Source organism: Helianthus annuus, chromosome 15, assembly GCF_002127325.2.
Source record: "Helianthus annuus cultivar XRQ/B chromosome 15, HanXRQr2.0-SUNRISE, whole genome shotgun sequence".
Lineage (NCBI taxonomy): Eukaryota > Viridiplantae > Streptophyta > Magnoliopsida > Asterales > Asteraceae > Helianthus > Helianthus annuus.
This window is the reverse complement of record NC_035447.2, coordinates 100,929,330-100,946,189: the sequence shown is the minus strand read 5'-3', so window position 1 is coordinate 100,946,189 and position 16,860 is coordinate 100,929,330. Positions and strand designations below refer to the sequence as shown.

General features: G+C 36.2%; 1 protein-coding gene across 1 annotated transcript; it reads right to left on the bottom strand.

Annotated features, from left to right (window-relative positions):
• Positions 1 to 376: 376 nt before the first annotated feature.
• Positions 377 to 4,554, bottom strand: LOC110898699 (glucosamine inositolphosphorylceramide transferase 1). The gene is made up of 4 exons (XM_022145522.2): positions 4,166 to 4,554; positions 3,966 to 4,088; positions 2,423 to 2,590; positions 377 to 2,273 (listed from the first exon to the last, which is right to left on the bottom strand). Exons 1-4 carry the CDS (start codon positions 4,415 to 4,417, stop codon positions 585 to 587), a joined length of 2,232 nt encoding a protein of 743 aa, XP_022001214.1. The 5' UTR covers positions 4,418 to 4,554; the 3' UTR covers positions 377 to 584.
• Between the last annotated feature and the right edge of the window lie 12,306 nt (positions 4,555 to 16,860).

Sequence of the window (16,860 nt, the reverse complement as noted above, 5' to 3'; positions counted from 1 at the left end):
TAAAATATATTGACGATTGTAATGTTTTTTTCTAGTGCCTTGCTAGTTTGCCTTTAATAATATACTTACCTTAGTGTCAAAGAAAAAAAAAACATATTGACGATTTCGAAAAGTAAAAAGAAAAATCAGTTATGACGCCAAAACACTAGAACCATTGAGTCGGGTCTAGTACGCAAATTTCTCAAACGACCGGATCGGTATCACCATCACGTCTTCAGCTAACCCATAACATTTTTTTCTTGGGTAAAGAGTAACCCCGATGATTTTATATATCAACAAACAAAAAGAACATGTAGCGAGGAAATGCTCCATGCTAGATCATAATTGGGACACTCCCCAATATGTAAACAAAATAAAAACAAGATACAACCCAAAATACAGGTAAGTAGCTAACCCATAACATTGTTAACTAACAAATTCACACTTTGGATTACTCTAACACAAGTAAACCGTACAAATGTACAACATCTAAACTTTTGGGTTCCAGCTTTTTGCTGCCCAGTTTCTATATTTTTAATATAGAAGTTTCGACGTTAAAAAAAAAAAAAAAACTAAACTGCAGTTAGCGGGGGTTGGCGGCGGTGCTATAGATCCCACCCGTCTCTCCTCCTCCGGAATTCCACCTTTTCATCCGATATACCACCGTACAACGCGGTAAACTTCTCTAAGCAGTAACTTCGCACCCGATAATGCGCTTGTGTATTTTCACTAATCGCCACTCGCGACAACTTTGAAGTATCGATAGCCCAAGTCGGTTTAACATACTCCACGGTTGTCCGTGAAGATGTAGCATTCGCATACAAGAAATTCATCAACACGTCCTCACAGTTAAAAACCGCGTCCACCACCTCACGTCCCGCTTTCGCTTCTTCACTCCAATACCTACCGAACGCCACCCGATTGTCCATAAACGCGGCACCAGTCAAAATCATGTTATACCCATTGAACTTCCGAGCGTGTTTCTCACCTCGGTATTCCAACGGCCCTGGCCCGCTAACTAGACGTGGATAAAACCCGACCAACCGGTCTGGATTCTCCCTCCATACTTTGAACCCGCGTTCAATGTGCTCACAACTCATGATTATGTCATCGTCTAGTTCAAGGACCGCTCGAGTCTTTATCATCGGGTCGATCTTGAACCTGTTGTTTAATGAATTCTTTTCCTCAACCCGAACTCTCAATGGGACCGCCGAGTCAAACTCGGTTAGATCAGGAAGTGTCCCTTTGTTCCATACCACAACAATCTCACGAACCGAAGGACACCTGGAGTAATGTTTTATGTACCATTTTAAGTTCCATAACCGCGCATCGTAGGTCATCGCTAACATTGTGAACTGCGAGTAACGGTTGTCGATTGCATAAGGCTCGTGACCGCCACTTCCACCATATATGTATCCAATCCCGACGCACAAAAGCACGATGCAAACAACCAAGATGGCGAGAAATGCTAACCGGCCAAAGCTCGTGTTCGGGTTCATCTTGCACCGAATAAACAAACTCACCCGGTTTAACCGGGTGCAACACCCTCTTAACTTGGACGACAAAACGCTTGATCTCTCCAATACCAAAAACGAATCACTTCGTTTCTTGACACTATGTGGGCACCAACTTAGCGGGACAATGCACCGCACGAACCCGAGCAACACACCCATTACAAAAACAAGCGAACCCGTGGCTAATATCAACAACCATCCGACAACATATCTTCGTGTCACATCTCCAGACGGGGTTCGATCCCCATCAGAAACCGCAATCCACTGACCAGACTTTAACTGTTGCACATCGAGATGATGCGACCGAGCACCATTCCACGCGTTTTTCCCTTTCGTCGCCTTCTCAATCCCCAAATCAACTTCGACTTCTTTGTAACTATAAGGTGTAAGAACTTCAATTTTGAACACACGGACGCGTTTTCCATACGTTTCACCGTCATCTTGACCGAACCGATACACATTCCCGTTGTAAAACACGGGCCTGCCTCCGTTTCGGGCACCCATTTTTTCGCCAGTGTTGTAAATCGGGTTGTTCTTATGTTGTTTCCACGGGCCGAATGGCGTGTTGCTATACCATATTTCAAGCTCTCCGTTCTTTTTCGAGCCGGTCCGGCTATGGTCCGACCCGAAAAGCCAGTACCTCGATTCGTATTCCATGATAAACGAATCGATAAGAGGGCGTTTCAAAATGATCTTTTCGAGTTCCCATTTTAATGGGAACTCAACTGCTCTGTAAAGGCGAAGATCGCCTTTTTTACTACCCTCGGGCATCATATATATCTGCAAACGTTACACAACATTAATATTAACATTAGTTACACAAACGTTTAAAAACAAAATATATATATATATATATATATATATATATATATATATATATATATATATATATATATTTATTAAAATTTCATTCGGCTTAATGATCGTACTTGACCATCATAGTCGAATACGAATGGATACGAGAGATGCCATTCTTCGTCTAACACGACTCCAAGTTGTTGCCACGATGCTCCATTGTCTATGCTTCTTGCAGCCCCGATATCGCCTTGCATGGTGATCGGATTCTTGGTCTCGAAGAACATGTAAAGAACATCTCCCTAAATCGAGATTCGACTCATGGTTAAACGAATTTCATATGTATATCCCTCTATAAACTTACATAAAATCATATTTATCGATAGAAAAGTTGATATCGGACCTGCGTGTTAAAAATATTTAAAATTTCCTATATACTTATTTTATGGTTCATGCTCATATAATTGAACTTGCAATATTCTTTATTTTAACGTTACAAACTTTCGTATAATTTAAAAATAAGTGTAGTTTATATTATATATTTTTATTAACTAAACATGATACCCTCTTCAATCAAACAAAACATAGTATTCCTCTTTTGTCTTGAGATATCTTTGGATTTGTCTAAGGAAATTAATAAAAAGTTATAGATATATTCCCAGAAATGTCATTTATGGAGTTGGGATTTAAAAAAGAAACAACTTTTTAATTTTGTCAAATATAAATTAAAGGGGTTGGAAAGGTAAATATTGACTTTTGGGGACAAGGGCAAGAAAATTAATCCATCTTTGTGTTTTCAAATTTTATTAAATACTAACAATCAATTTTGGATAACACCAAAAACTAAACAATAATTAAAAACAAAAAAACATTAATAGCTCAATTTATTGGGCAATTAACCAAAAACTAAACAATAATTTAAAACAAAAATACATTAATAGCTCAATTTAATGGGCAATTGATTTTTTTTTTTAATATTAAAGATAAAAAAGATGACTAGAACAAATCTAGGATTCGTTTTATACCAACACTTAGTTAAATTGTTTTAAGTATTGGTATAAAGTGTATGAAATTATTACAAAAAACATACATAACAAGACTATAAAATTGTAACTTGTTACAAACATTTAACATGTTCAAATTAATACCAAACTTTTAATTAGCAAAGGGCAAAGTCGTGAAAAAATAAGTCAATAAAACATCACTACGAAGACTTAATTAGGTGATTTAAATTTATATGTACCTTTTAAACTCATAAATACGATCATCTTTTGGAAAGGTTTATATTATGCATTAAAATCTTGTATTGATAAATATCATATTTTACAAGTTATCAAATAATTTTTTTTCCATTTTCTCAATAAATGGTTCCTCTTTGGAAAGGTATTATGCATTAAAATCTTGTATTGAAAAATATTATATTTTACAAGGTATCAAATATTTTTTTTCCATTTTCTCAAGAAATGGTTCCTCTTTATAAGTGTTTTGAATCTAAAGATAAAATCGGTGCATGAGCTGGTACAGAAGAGAGTCTTATAAGAGTCCACTGCTCCGTGAGTGCACGAGGTTCCTGCATGACTAGCTTCTTACGCATGCAGGAATTTGTTTCACGACTCAAACCCATGACATCCATATACAAAAAGAACAATTTAGAGCATCAAAACCATAAACAAATACCTGAACATAAAGAAAAGGATCAGCAACAAAGTTACTAGGAAACCCGGACTCAGAAACCGACCCGCATGTCACAACCGGGTTAGCCACAGGCCATGATGAACTCATATTCTCCCACACATTCATCTACAAACCATGCAAATTCATTTTCAATTCACAATCTTTATCTAAATCCAAACAAAACCCTTGTTCAAACCACTTACATCTTCAATGGGCTTAAGCGAAAACGGCGAATCCCCATAGAAAACTCCGATCGCCCACCAACCCTCACCGTCTTCTTCGCAACCATAATTATTTACGTTAATGTTCTTGTACACAATACATGTGTATAAATACCCAATTGAACTAAACAACATGAATGATACAAATAGAAATGAGACAGTAGATGACATGCCGCCATTATCGAGCCGGAGTCGGTGGGTTTTCACGGTGGTAGCACTAAATCGGGATACCATTTTGGCCGGAAAACTTAAGTTATATAAAAGGTGAAAGGGTGTGAGAGTTATAGGGAAGTTGGGCGTGTATATGTTGACGAATGAGTCTATTTGAATTTAGAGGTTTGAGAAAGATGGGGACATAAAGGTTGTCACTCTTTTTTCACTTTAACCGTTATATCATATAATATATAGTGTATTATTGAATCATATAATATCAATGTATTATTGGAATGATATGGAAATAAAGGCAAGTTTTATATTTTAAAATAAAGGCATGTTTTATATTTTAATAACTTATACTATATATGTTATGATAAAGTTATATGCATTTATGGATAAATAATTATTTTGTGATATGGAAAAGGATAGAACTAGAAGTAATGATATTTGATCATGAAAAGTTTGAATTTGCTACAATTAAACAAGGGACAATTAACATATGGTAAGATATACTCATTTACTTTTTAATTTTTATATGAACTTACCAATGAGTTTTAACATGTGACATAACGCGTCTTGGGTGACACACGGAATTGATGTATACATGCTATATGGCGCGAACCAACTCTAAAACAACGATAGAACATGACATGTATCCGGTGTAAACATATACTTTAAAACTTTTCACCCCAAGTTTTTATATATAACAAGATTGGGAGAAGAATTTAATTTGACAATCATTTATGTATCGTATCGCATATGATCAAAATACCATGGAACGCGAAATCAAGAAAGCCAACAAAGGGGTAGCTTACTAACTTTATAGAATAGTAACTAAGTTTAAAATATATACAAAATTAACGAATATGTACATACGTATGCCATTTCGTGATGGAAAGGAATCCTCTTATATAGAGGGCTATCATTAGCAGTGTAAACCCGACCAACCACTTTGGTCCGAGGAGCCCTGCCTCCCACATAGAGCAGTTCAGGGAAGACAAAGGCTTCAACAACGTCGTTGAAGTCGGAAGGAGATGTATCAGGGAAGCGAATAACACCATTTTTTTGGAGAACAAACTCCAACCATTGCTACTATGTCTGATAACCTTGGTGACGTCAAAGTTAGCGGTTGGGGACAACACAGCAGGGAAGAGAAGACCGTCGCTATAAGATCTTTGCTCGGGTAGTTCTACTTCTCGAAAGGATCTTCCAGTTGCCATTTGGCAATTGTCACTAGCTAGTTCACAAGATTATGATCGTTACACACAATCTGGAATTTTTGTGGCCATATGTTACTCATATTATATAACACCACACCAACACAACAAAATTAATATGAAACAATGGTCCTAACAGATCATGTCTAGAGTTATGTAGCAACGTGAGTTTTATATCAGAATACCCCATTGTTCTTGAAATCTCCGGCCAGTTATGAAAGGTACTTTTTCTAAATTATTATCCAGGCTCTAGACTTTGGAATCTTTCCGCAATTAGGTGTTTTAAGCATGGTTGTAGAAATCGCTAGTTGCCAGTCGGGCGCTGGGGTAGGGACTAGCGATTACTCAGGATTCACCGGGGATTAGTCGGATATAATCGGGATTAACTGTAATTAATCGGTGATTAATCAATCGGTACCTAGTCAGGGATTTTACAACCATGGTTTTAAGTTGTAAAATATTGTCCGGTCTCTATAATACTTACAATCATCCTTGTTTTTTATTCTAGTTTTTATAGCATAACTAGATTTTTACACGTGTCGAGCGTTGTGGTGGCGTCGTTGTGACTTCATTACATGCAATACGATGATGACATTAATGTGTGCTGTCCACGTGTGACGTGACACGTTTTTAACTTTGTTACACAAATTAAGCTATTAACATAAACGTCATTAGACATAGATAAAAAAGAGTATGTCTCAGACAGCGATGTGAAGTCGTAAAAGTAATTTTGGCATTAACGTTGTTAGACATAGATAAAACAAATATAATAATTTGCCGCATGTTGCGGTGTGAAGTCGCAAAAGTAGTTTAAACAAAATGAGGTGTCAGATTATTAGGTAGAAAAGTTTGGAGGGTCAAAGTTGTCAATCATCAAAAGTTAGAAGTGAATGTATAACCTACTTAAAGAAGAAGATTAATAAGTTTGACGTAGACATGTTGGACCAACAAAAGAACAGATGATATTCAAGAAATAAACAAAAGATTGAACCAGTCTCTCCCCTAAGATAGTGAATATTGAACACCTAATCATAACATATGTTGAAGAACATAGCAAACATCTGTTCAAGACTTGGAACTGTTGTTCAAGAAGAAACAACATCTGTTGAAGGCTAAAGTCTGTTGAAGCCAAAGGTTTTATGAAGAAGACCAAACATTTGTATGGCCAAACAGATGTTTGGATTACAGCAACAGAGGATAGTCTAGACAGTGGTTTCCCATTGTACCAGTGTTTAGACTAGTTAGAATAGATGATAGGATTTGCACAGATGTTGCAACATATGTGAAATCTTTTCTGTTAGGAATGTTAGATATCACTATCAGGGTGATGTCAGCTAATCACGGAACAGAGCTTTCGTACTTAGTATAAATAGATCACACCTGTTAGTGATATATTTATCACACACTTCACTTTTTCTCTTGTACAAACAGATTTATTACGTGATCGGTTGAGAGGGAGTATGTAGAGTCAACTTTTGTAAAACATATTGTAATCATTTAATTATGATTGAAAACCAATCGTTGATGATGACTTTCTACTTATGAATTATATTGTTATTAATCAATATTTGTTTACAAGTATTCAACTCAGATCTAACAAGACGTGGTAAAGTATGTAAAGAGAAGCATATAAAGTAAGATCAGATGTATTGTTATAATGGTTTATTTTTATATTGTATCTTTATCATCATACGATATCGTATATATTAAAGGACGAAACAAATGAGAAACAGGAAAATAACGTAACAACGTAAGAACCTAAAAATTATTGAAATGGTGTGGTAAAAACAAATATTGGACAATAAGATGCTAAATAATAAAGCCATAGCATATCGTCACTCGATCTAGCAACCAATAAAGATATGCCTAAGAGGATATACACATTTGTTTTATATCGATAAAAAACAATAAAACAATTACCGGTACCAGTGTTATTCAAAGGAATTGGTTTGGACTGTCATGCCAAAGAATAAAAAATCAATTATATCCGACTCGTTCTATTTTAAATAAAATTTTGATAAAAACATGGATAAAACTAAGCACGTTCCAATGGTATATTCAAAATTTTATAAAACATTATGTTATGTTATTAAAATAACTAAAATGGTATACGACGTTACTTTATATAATAAGCATTCACGACTCGGTTTTAAGTAAAACTTATATTAAGACGTAGATAAAAATTAACACTTCGTAGTGACTTACCTGAAATTTTATAATACATCGTATTTTTTTATATTATAATGGAAGGGATAGGATCTTACATGGGAATTGGAAGATGAAATGCAAGATCACTACCCGTCCTTATTTGGTACGTATTCAGGTTTCGAGGACGAAACCTTCTTTAGGGGGTGGACTTGTAACACCCTAAAAATGCGTAATTTATTTATTGTGCCTTAAAAAATTTTAGTATAAAAAATAATAATAACTTTAGTTGACTAACTAAGTTAAGTAGAATGACTCTTGTGTGGAAGGGATGAAAGTTGTGCCTGAATAACTAATAAATGAAACTATAGGGGATGAAAGTATATAACTTAATGAAAGTTTAAATAACAAAAAAAGAGTGAAGTGTGTGTGTATATCATATGGGAGAGAGAGAAGGAGAAAACCTTCTCCTTCAGCAACAACAAGAAATTTAGCAAATCAAAGAGGTTCTGGGGCTGAATTTGAATGCATGTATTGAGATTCTTGATCATCTAAGTGTTTCGAACATAAGGTAAGTTGAATTTGATGGTTTGATGTTCTTTCATGAAGTGGGTTGTAATAAATCCATGAAATTATATGAAAATAAGAATGAATATTGGTTGGGATTATCATGTAGTAGATGGACTATGCTTGATTTTGATTATTGTCACACCCTGACCACGTAAAACAACAAATCGTGGCGGAAACGTCGGGGAATGTTGTAACAGAATTATTGTTTCACAACCATGGATACAAACAGTTTCGTTTTATTGGTTTGTTAAGTAAATTACATTGTCTTAAAACCAAACAAACAAATTACATATCGTCTATTATTGTTTTTATGTCACTAAGGCCTCATCCAGATCCTAAGTGAACACACTTCCTAGCAATCAACATCATGCCACACCACCTGAAACATATGTAAAAATAAAGTCAGCAAAGAAATGCTGGCGAGCACATAGGTTTTAGGAGAGTTTCGGATTCATGGCTCGTTTATATGTTGCAATGCTATATTAGACTACAAGAGTCAAAAGTGCAAACCTTGTTTTGAAAAGTGTATTGCAACATAATTTAACCAACTCAAATCAAGATGGTTATAGTATATAAAATCTCTTAGCCATGATTCTTAACCCCAAAACATTTGTTTTAGTAAACCAACTCGTAAACATCTCGTAAAAACTCGTTAATAAAACTCGTATGGTTTATATCCTTTCGAAAACCTCGTTGTGTGACATCGTTTCAAAATTGTTTCCCAAGTGAACTAAATAATGACACCAAATGCGATATGATAAAAGCACTTATATATAACATGTACCAACGGCGTATCTACCATGCTTTTATCATATTACACCCGTCCCATTATCTAATCACTACCCAAAAACCAATCGTTTATCCAAATTGTTTAGCTCGTTTAAGTCGTCTCAAATCGTTTAATTCGTCCCAAAATCGTATTCGTTTAATTGTGAAACTACTTATGGTCGTCTCGCTAATAACATTCAAACCTTCGTGACTCGACTATCTCGCTTCTCGTATTAACAAACCACCAAAGGGTAAGTTAACAATCATCAGATTCGGTCGTTACCTACATAACCCCCCACACATAACCATGGGTGTAGTCTGATAACGGGATTTGTCAGATCCTATGGTACTATAACCTAATACTGGTCGGTTCGGCCAAAATTAATGAATGTCATTCGTAATGTAACTACAACCAACAAGTTCGTTCACTTTATCGAAATCGTTTTTAGTTTAATATAAACCATCTTAATCGTTTTTGAAAACATTGTTAAAATATCGAAATCATTTTAATACATATGAATCACCCCAAAACAATTGAAAACAGTAAAATAGGGGAACTATGTACTCACAATGAATAGAAGGGTATCCTTGATCTAAAGAACTTAGCGAAGCTCAGGCAAACCAAGGAAATTCAAGTAGTACCTAGTAATCAGATCACTAGTAAATAAATCGACACCTAAATCGGAAGATCGGACAGAATGAGGTCTTGTAAATCAAATGAGTGTAGGAACTCATATGATATGGTTTAACAAAGCCTACATTCTAAATCGGAACCTAACCTAAGTGCTTTCGACCCGTTACGACCCGTTTAGGTAGCTTACGCTACTTTAACGCGTCGTTCGCGTAAAATGCGTTCGAGACGTCTAACTAGTCCTATGACAAGTATTATATGCCTAAACATGTTTAATTATGTTGCATAATCAGTTAGGTGACAAATGTTTAGGTTATATATGCTTAAAATCCAATTATGCATGAAAAGGGCATTTTGGTAAATTACCTAAGGCATATAAACTACCTATAACACAACTACTTAAACTAGGTTACCATAAGGTATAACCTCGGAAGGTTATTCCCTATGCAACTATGGTCACTAAACATGCTTGGTCGGATCCTAATGATCGACCAAACGGGTCGAGTTCGAAAGTCTAAGCGGTGGTTTAGACCGCTTGACTTACGACTCTAAACAAGCACTAAACTAAAAGTGACGAGCTAAGCATGTTAAAACATGCTTAACTAAGTTAGAAAATGGGTTTTGATATCAAAACAAAGTGTTTTGATACCAAGAGTAGTTTGGTTACAAAATACGCTTAAATGCGCATTTTGACCGAAACTACGACTCGTCACTACGCCTAGTCAATCGTGGTAATCAGTAGGTATAGTCACAAAGGACTATAACCATCGTGATTACGATCACGTTGCGAAGTTCAAACGAACTTCGTGTTGACCATAACCTGGTCAATGCAGAAAGTCAAACAGAGTTTGACTTTCATGCTAAAAACGCATAAAAGAACGAAAGAGAACTTACAAAGGGTCCAAATAGATTTGATTCTAAGTATTCTCAGGTATGTAGTGAATAATCACAACAACTTAGAGAAATCTCAGATTAAATGTGAGGAAAATGGAATGAGGGCATGCCTATATATAGTTTTCGGTTCACCGTTAGGATCATTTCTTGCTAAAGGGGGAAAGATCTTGGCCTTACATGTGGGTTACTGGTTTATAAATACTAGAGGACTTGATAAACCATCAAAATCTAGCAGATGGTATCCCAAAACAAGCATTGAAAACCATAAAAACCTCAATTTTAGACCAGATTCATTGTTTCTGTCTGCAAGTCTGTCGCAGCCCGCGTAGCATATAACTTAGGCTTACGCGGCATGCCTGGGCATCTTTGGCAGATTGTCAAAACAAGTCCCTACAGCTTAGAAACATGTGTTTTGATGCATTTTTGGCACGTTTAAGCCCCGTTAACCTCATTTCAAGGCTCAAAAATGAAGTTAAAGTATTGGGAACTCAAAACATGCTCTAAAACATCTCGGATGTCGGTTCGTTTGGTCGTACAGTTGCGTTGTTTGGTTAATTACGACGGAAGTCGTAACGAACGCAAAAACGATCCAAATTACGCGACGAATGGGATTTTATCATGCCAATCATTAAAATAAAATATTTTAATGATTACATAAATTTTTGGGTGTCCGGATATACTCAGAACGTAAGATAAGCGCGAAAATGCAAACTTATGCACTTTTTGACGCTTTTAGTCCCTATTGATCAAATAAGTTTATTTTAGCATACCGAACCCCTCAAAGCCTATTTCGAAGCTATGTAAAGGATATTTAGGGTAAGTTTAACTTATGATCAAGTTCCGGAATGTTTGTTACTATACAAATCGGTATAGTTTCGCAGTCTGACACAAATAGTCTCTGCGATCGAACAAACTTGTTTTCGACACACCAAACCATCCAAAACTTATTTCTAAGTTATGTATTAAGGTATGTTAAGCCTATTTCTCTATCTCAGAGTGTTTGTCGCGTTAAACTGACTGCGTTTACGCACCAACTTGCGTATAACCTTCCAGAAAGCGATTTAAAGCTTGAAATCGGAATCGAATCAAATCGTAAAATCATTAAACATAAATACACACATAATAACACCAAATCACATTGTTTTATTATTAATTAACATTGTTTTACATTGAACGTCGATTACAGAGCACAGTTGTCACAATTATCTTAATGATTTGAAATAAAACCCACTTGTAGTGGTAGGATAATGAAGTATGATGATCATGTTGGTGTAAAATTAGTGCAATTTTGATGTATGAATGCATATGTAGTAGAATATTTGATAAATGAATTTGGTATAAGAATGAATGTCATGTGAGCTTAGTTGATTTGATGATCCAAGATATGAATTAGTAGGAATGTACATAGAATATTTGTACATTATGCTTTGCTAGTGGTACGCACACCAAGTGTTTAATGAAATGCCTTGAATAAAGATTTCTATATGAGAAAGATGATCTCATGTGAACATGATACTAAATGGTTAGAATTGGTAAAATGATAGTTAGTTAACTCGATTATGTTAAGAAAAGAATGGATTTAAGACATGAGATTGAAGTATGTTGATTTTAAAAATTGTAGGAGTGAAAGAGGAAGACATGGACAATTCCGGGTCACAAGCGAAGCACAACAAAGGTAAGCTCTTATACTTACAAATACTAGTAGTTTACAATGTTTGTGTTAAGTATATAAATTTGTGTTGTGTTAAATGAAAATAATGGAAGTTCGATTTGTGCATACGGGTCGAATAAGTAAGAATGACATATGTATGAATTGGGAATTGGTGTTGAACTGGATATAGAAGATTGAAAGGATTCGACATCAAGACCCGTTAGAAAGCATGATTGAATGGATGTTAATGAATGGGTTATTACCACGTTCGATGGAAGGTTGAATTCTATGTTAGTTAATTATGATATAACTAAATTGTTCGGTATGGTTGTAGGTAAATCATCGTGTTTGGTGGCGCCACGCTTGGAACGAACACATCACACGCATATCACGTTTCCGCGTTTTCATGTTCAAACGGGTCAAAACATTTGTAGTTATGTTTAACTTTAGTCGTACGCTTGTAAATTGTGTTTAAAACTTATCATGTTAGTATGTAATCTACTAGTAAACTTTTAAGGAACTATGTTTTGTTTGTAAATGTTGGGTTTCTACAAGTTAATGAATGGCAAAAACTTTTGTTAAATGTTCGTATGCTTTTAATATGCGCTTTTAGATCCGTGTATGAATGGGTGTCTCAAATATGCCGGAGAGGATATCCAGATTTGTTTTATATCGATAAAAAACAATAAAACAGATACCGGTACCAGTGTTATTCAAAAGAATTGGTTTGGATTGTCATGGCAAAGAATAAAAAAATAAATTATATCTGACTCGTTCTATTTCAAATAAAATTTTGATATAAACATGGATAAAACTAAGCACATTCCAACGATATGTTCAAAATTTTATAAAACATTATATTATGTTTTTAAAATAACTAAAATGGTATACGACGTTACTTTATATAATAAGCATTCACGACTCGGTTTTAAGTAAAATTTATATTAAGACGTAGATAAAAATTAGCACTTCATAGTGACATACCTGAAAATTTATAAAACATCGTATTTTTTATATTATAATAAAAAAAATAATTTATGTTTAAAATAATAAAATATATAAACATAATATGTAAAATTGAGTGCCCTATTCATGCTTCATAGAAGTTAATATTTGGATGTATGAATGCATATGTAGTAGAATATTTGATAAATGAATTTGATCTAGAATGAATGTCATGTGAACTTAGTTGATTTGATGATCCAAGATATGAATTAGTAGGAATGTGCATAGAATACTTGTACATTATGCTTTGCTGGTGGTACGCACATCAAGTGTTTGATGTAATGGCTTGAATAAAGATTTCTATATGACAAAGATGATCTCATGTGAACATGATGCTAAATGGTTAGAATTGGTAAAATGATAGTTAACTCGATTTGTTAAGAAAAGAATGGAATGAAGACATGATATTGAAGTATTTTGATTTTAAAAATTGCAGGAGTGAAAGAGGAAGACACGAACCATTCTGGGTCACAAGCAAAGCACGACAAAGGTAAGTTCTTATACTTACAAACACTAGTAGTTTACAATGTTTATGTTAAGTATATAATTTGGATGTTCCCACGTTTTTATTATGTATGGCTATATAAAGCCATTAGCTTTATTGAATAAAGTAACCCTTTTTTCATCAAATACATAGTAGTCTTCTTCATCTTTATCTTCTGCAACCTTTCTTCACATATACTACATACATATACGTGAGAGTTTGTGTGTTGAGTGTGTGTGTTGAGTGGCCTGAACCAACATTTGGTATCAGAGCCTAGGGCTCGAGAAGCAGGTTTGAAGATCAGAGGAAGCCTCTACCGCCGGCGGGTGTGTCGGTTGGTGGAGGGCAGGCGTAAAAGAAGGGTTCGAGATCATTATATAGCAGAAGGTGGAGACCAGGGAGTGGTTCGTGTAAGTCGTTGTCATGTGGAGAGTACCGGTTAGGATGACGAGGGTGAACACCGGTGTGTCTCGTGGCTGTTAGTTGTGATCAAAGAGAAAAAAAAGGACTATAGCGATCGAAGGTGACCAATGTTCAGTGATCAGAACGTTTTAGATCTGCAGTGATCGGAGAAGTTTAGGTGATCGCAGGTGAGTTTGGAGGTTATGGTTCTAGCGGTCAAAAGGGTAGAGGAGACAAGTCGTGATTCGGGCCAAATCAGCAGGCTTGTTAACCCAGTTTTGTTGATCGAAGAACGAAGAAGGGATCACGTTTTTATTTGTTAGATACTCTTTCCCGCCGAGGAGAAGAATTGCAAGGAGGCATAGCATTCTTATGGTAGAAAACCAACGGGTGTGTCACGGTAGAAACGAAACAACGGTGTAGCTGAGATATTCGTTTAGCGATTCGTAGACGGTGCAATAGGTGGCTGGTGTCTAGTTGGTGGTTGATACGCAAGGGGTGCTTATCAAGGAAGAGTTTGATAGAATAGTAAAATCACGATCATAGATGACTTTGGACGTGGTCGAGGTGAAGACCGAGGTGTTCAGGATAGGTTGAGTTATTGGGAGACTTTGGACGTGACCGAGGTGAAGGTCGGGTGTCTAGAAAAAGTCGAGATGGTCCGAGAGGAGACGGTAACTCGGGTGTCATGAACGAGTGGTGTAAACAAACTGCTTAAGGGAGTGATTGTTGGGTTAATTCGGTTCGTTCACGGGTCACGCAAGTCGTGGAGTCAAGCATTAAGTCGGGTCGCGGGTTTGACCGAGTAAAATGGTCATTTGGCCTATGTTGTGTAAGTGAATAGTTGAAGACTTGGTAGAGGTTGACCGGAACTTGAGGATGTGTACATGGAATGGTGCACGTTGGAGAGAAAGAATAGTTCAATCTTTGTACTGGTTTTTAGGTTAATTTATATTATATTGTTTTTGCATGTTCCCACGTTTATATTGTGTATGGTTATCCATTAGCTTTATTGAATAAAGTAGCCCTTTTTTCATCAAATACATAGCAACCTTCTTTGTCTTTATTATCTGCAACTTTTCTTCACATATACGTGAGAGTTTGTGTGTTGAGTGTGTGTGTTATGTGGCCTGAACCAACAGGATGAATCCCACAAATTCTTCTAGTAAGTCCAGCCTATACGCTACATCACCCACTCTAGCCAAAACCTTTGATGTGCACAAAATGCAACATATAAATTACATCAATTGTGGCATAAAACTAACCCTTTTTAGTACTAATGTTGGAAAAAGTGTGCTTTTGTCTTCCTTTTGTATTTTCAGGATTAAATGAGCTCAAATAAACAAAAGAAGCAAAAAGGCAGCTAAATCTAACATAAATACAAGAGACAGCATCTTCCCAAGCAAAACAAGAGAACAGAAGACTGAACACGCCCCGTGCTCACTGAGCACGGGGGCGTGCCCAAGTGTCAGCAGAAAAGACAAAGTTGTAGAAGCTTCTATCGCCCACCACGGGGTCATGCTCAATAGGCACGGGGCCGTGGTCAACTATAAGATTCGCAGGATCTAGGGAAATCTTGATAGTACAGATACGCTTCTGCACACGGGGTCGTGCTCAGCGGACACGGGGGCGTGGTCAACTAATGCAGACAAACTGCATTTAATGAAGAAAGAGAGGAGGATGGACACGGGGCCGTGCCCAATGGATACGGGGCCGTGCCCGAGCTTCTGTTCAGCCTATAAATAGGAGTGCTTGGATCACTTGCAGCTCATCCCTTGGCACACCACCTCTCTCACACTTCACCCACCACCATCACAACACCATCATCCACCACCATCATCCATTGTCCATCATAGAGTGTGTGAGTCGTCTCGGGATCCAAGATTGATCGTAAGAGTTCTTGACAATCAAAGGCCATATTTGCCTAAGTCTCTTACATCACTTGGTGAAGACAAGTGTTTAGTGTAATACTTTTTATTTTTAATCTTTTCGCACTTTTTATTTGGTTATGTATTAATGACTTTAATAACTAGTTTCTTATGTTGGAGGTGATTCTTCCTTATTGTTTGTCCGTGGTGTCTTGGAATTATTTTACTGTCTATATAAAATAAAAGATTTTCACCATTCATATCTCCACGGTCTATATGGAGATATGTTGGCTACCTGGTCGGGGGTTAAGGGAACGGTTTGGTAAGAGTCTTGCCATTGTTCAGTGTATAGATCCTGCAAAGGACCTGGGTCAAATTTAGTAGGACCTCCTTAAATACCCACCGGTATTGGATGGCGGGGATCCAAACTCTTTGATCCCCTCATAAGTTAAGCTACTATTAAAACTTTAACTCGGCTACTTAGGACTGTATCCTTGCTGACTCAGACTACTTAGCCGAGGGTAACGTCACCTTCAAAAGAGGGGCCTACCACATTATGCATTAATAACTTAATTAATTATCTTTCAATAATCCGACCCTTTAGGATTGTATCCTTGCTGACTCAAACTACTGGGTTGAGGGTAACGTCACCTTCAAAAGAGGGGCCTACTACAATAACTAAGATAATCTCTTAAACAAGTGCAAAAGTGCGGAAATAATCATAGGTTAACCACACACGATTCGGATCCAAGTGATTCATCTTGTTTATCTGTTTTTTCTTTTGTTTTATTTTCAGCATTTTAGTTAGTTTTATTTTTCTAGTGTAAAATCTTTTTCTAACTTTTTGATTTGAGTAGACGTTGAGGATAAACTGGTACTGAAAGCT

Bases quoted from the DNA above. Each gene is read 5' to 3' on its own strand.
- LOC110898699 (XM_022145522.2), bottom strand. From the start codon at position 4,417: ATGGTATCCCGATTTAGTGCTACCACCGTGAAAACCCACCGACTCCGG. The intron at 4,089-4,165 runs GTAAGTGGTTTG...CATGGTTTGTAG, and splicing joins CGCTTAAGCCCATTGAAGAT to ATGAATGTGTGGGAGAATAT. The intron at 2,591-3,965 runs GTATTTGTTTAT...ATCTCGATTTAG, and splicing joins ATCCTTTTCTTTATGTTCAG to GGAGATGTTCTTTACATGTT.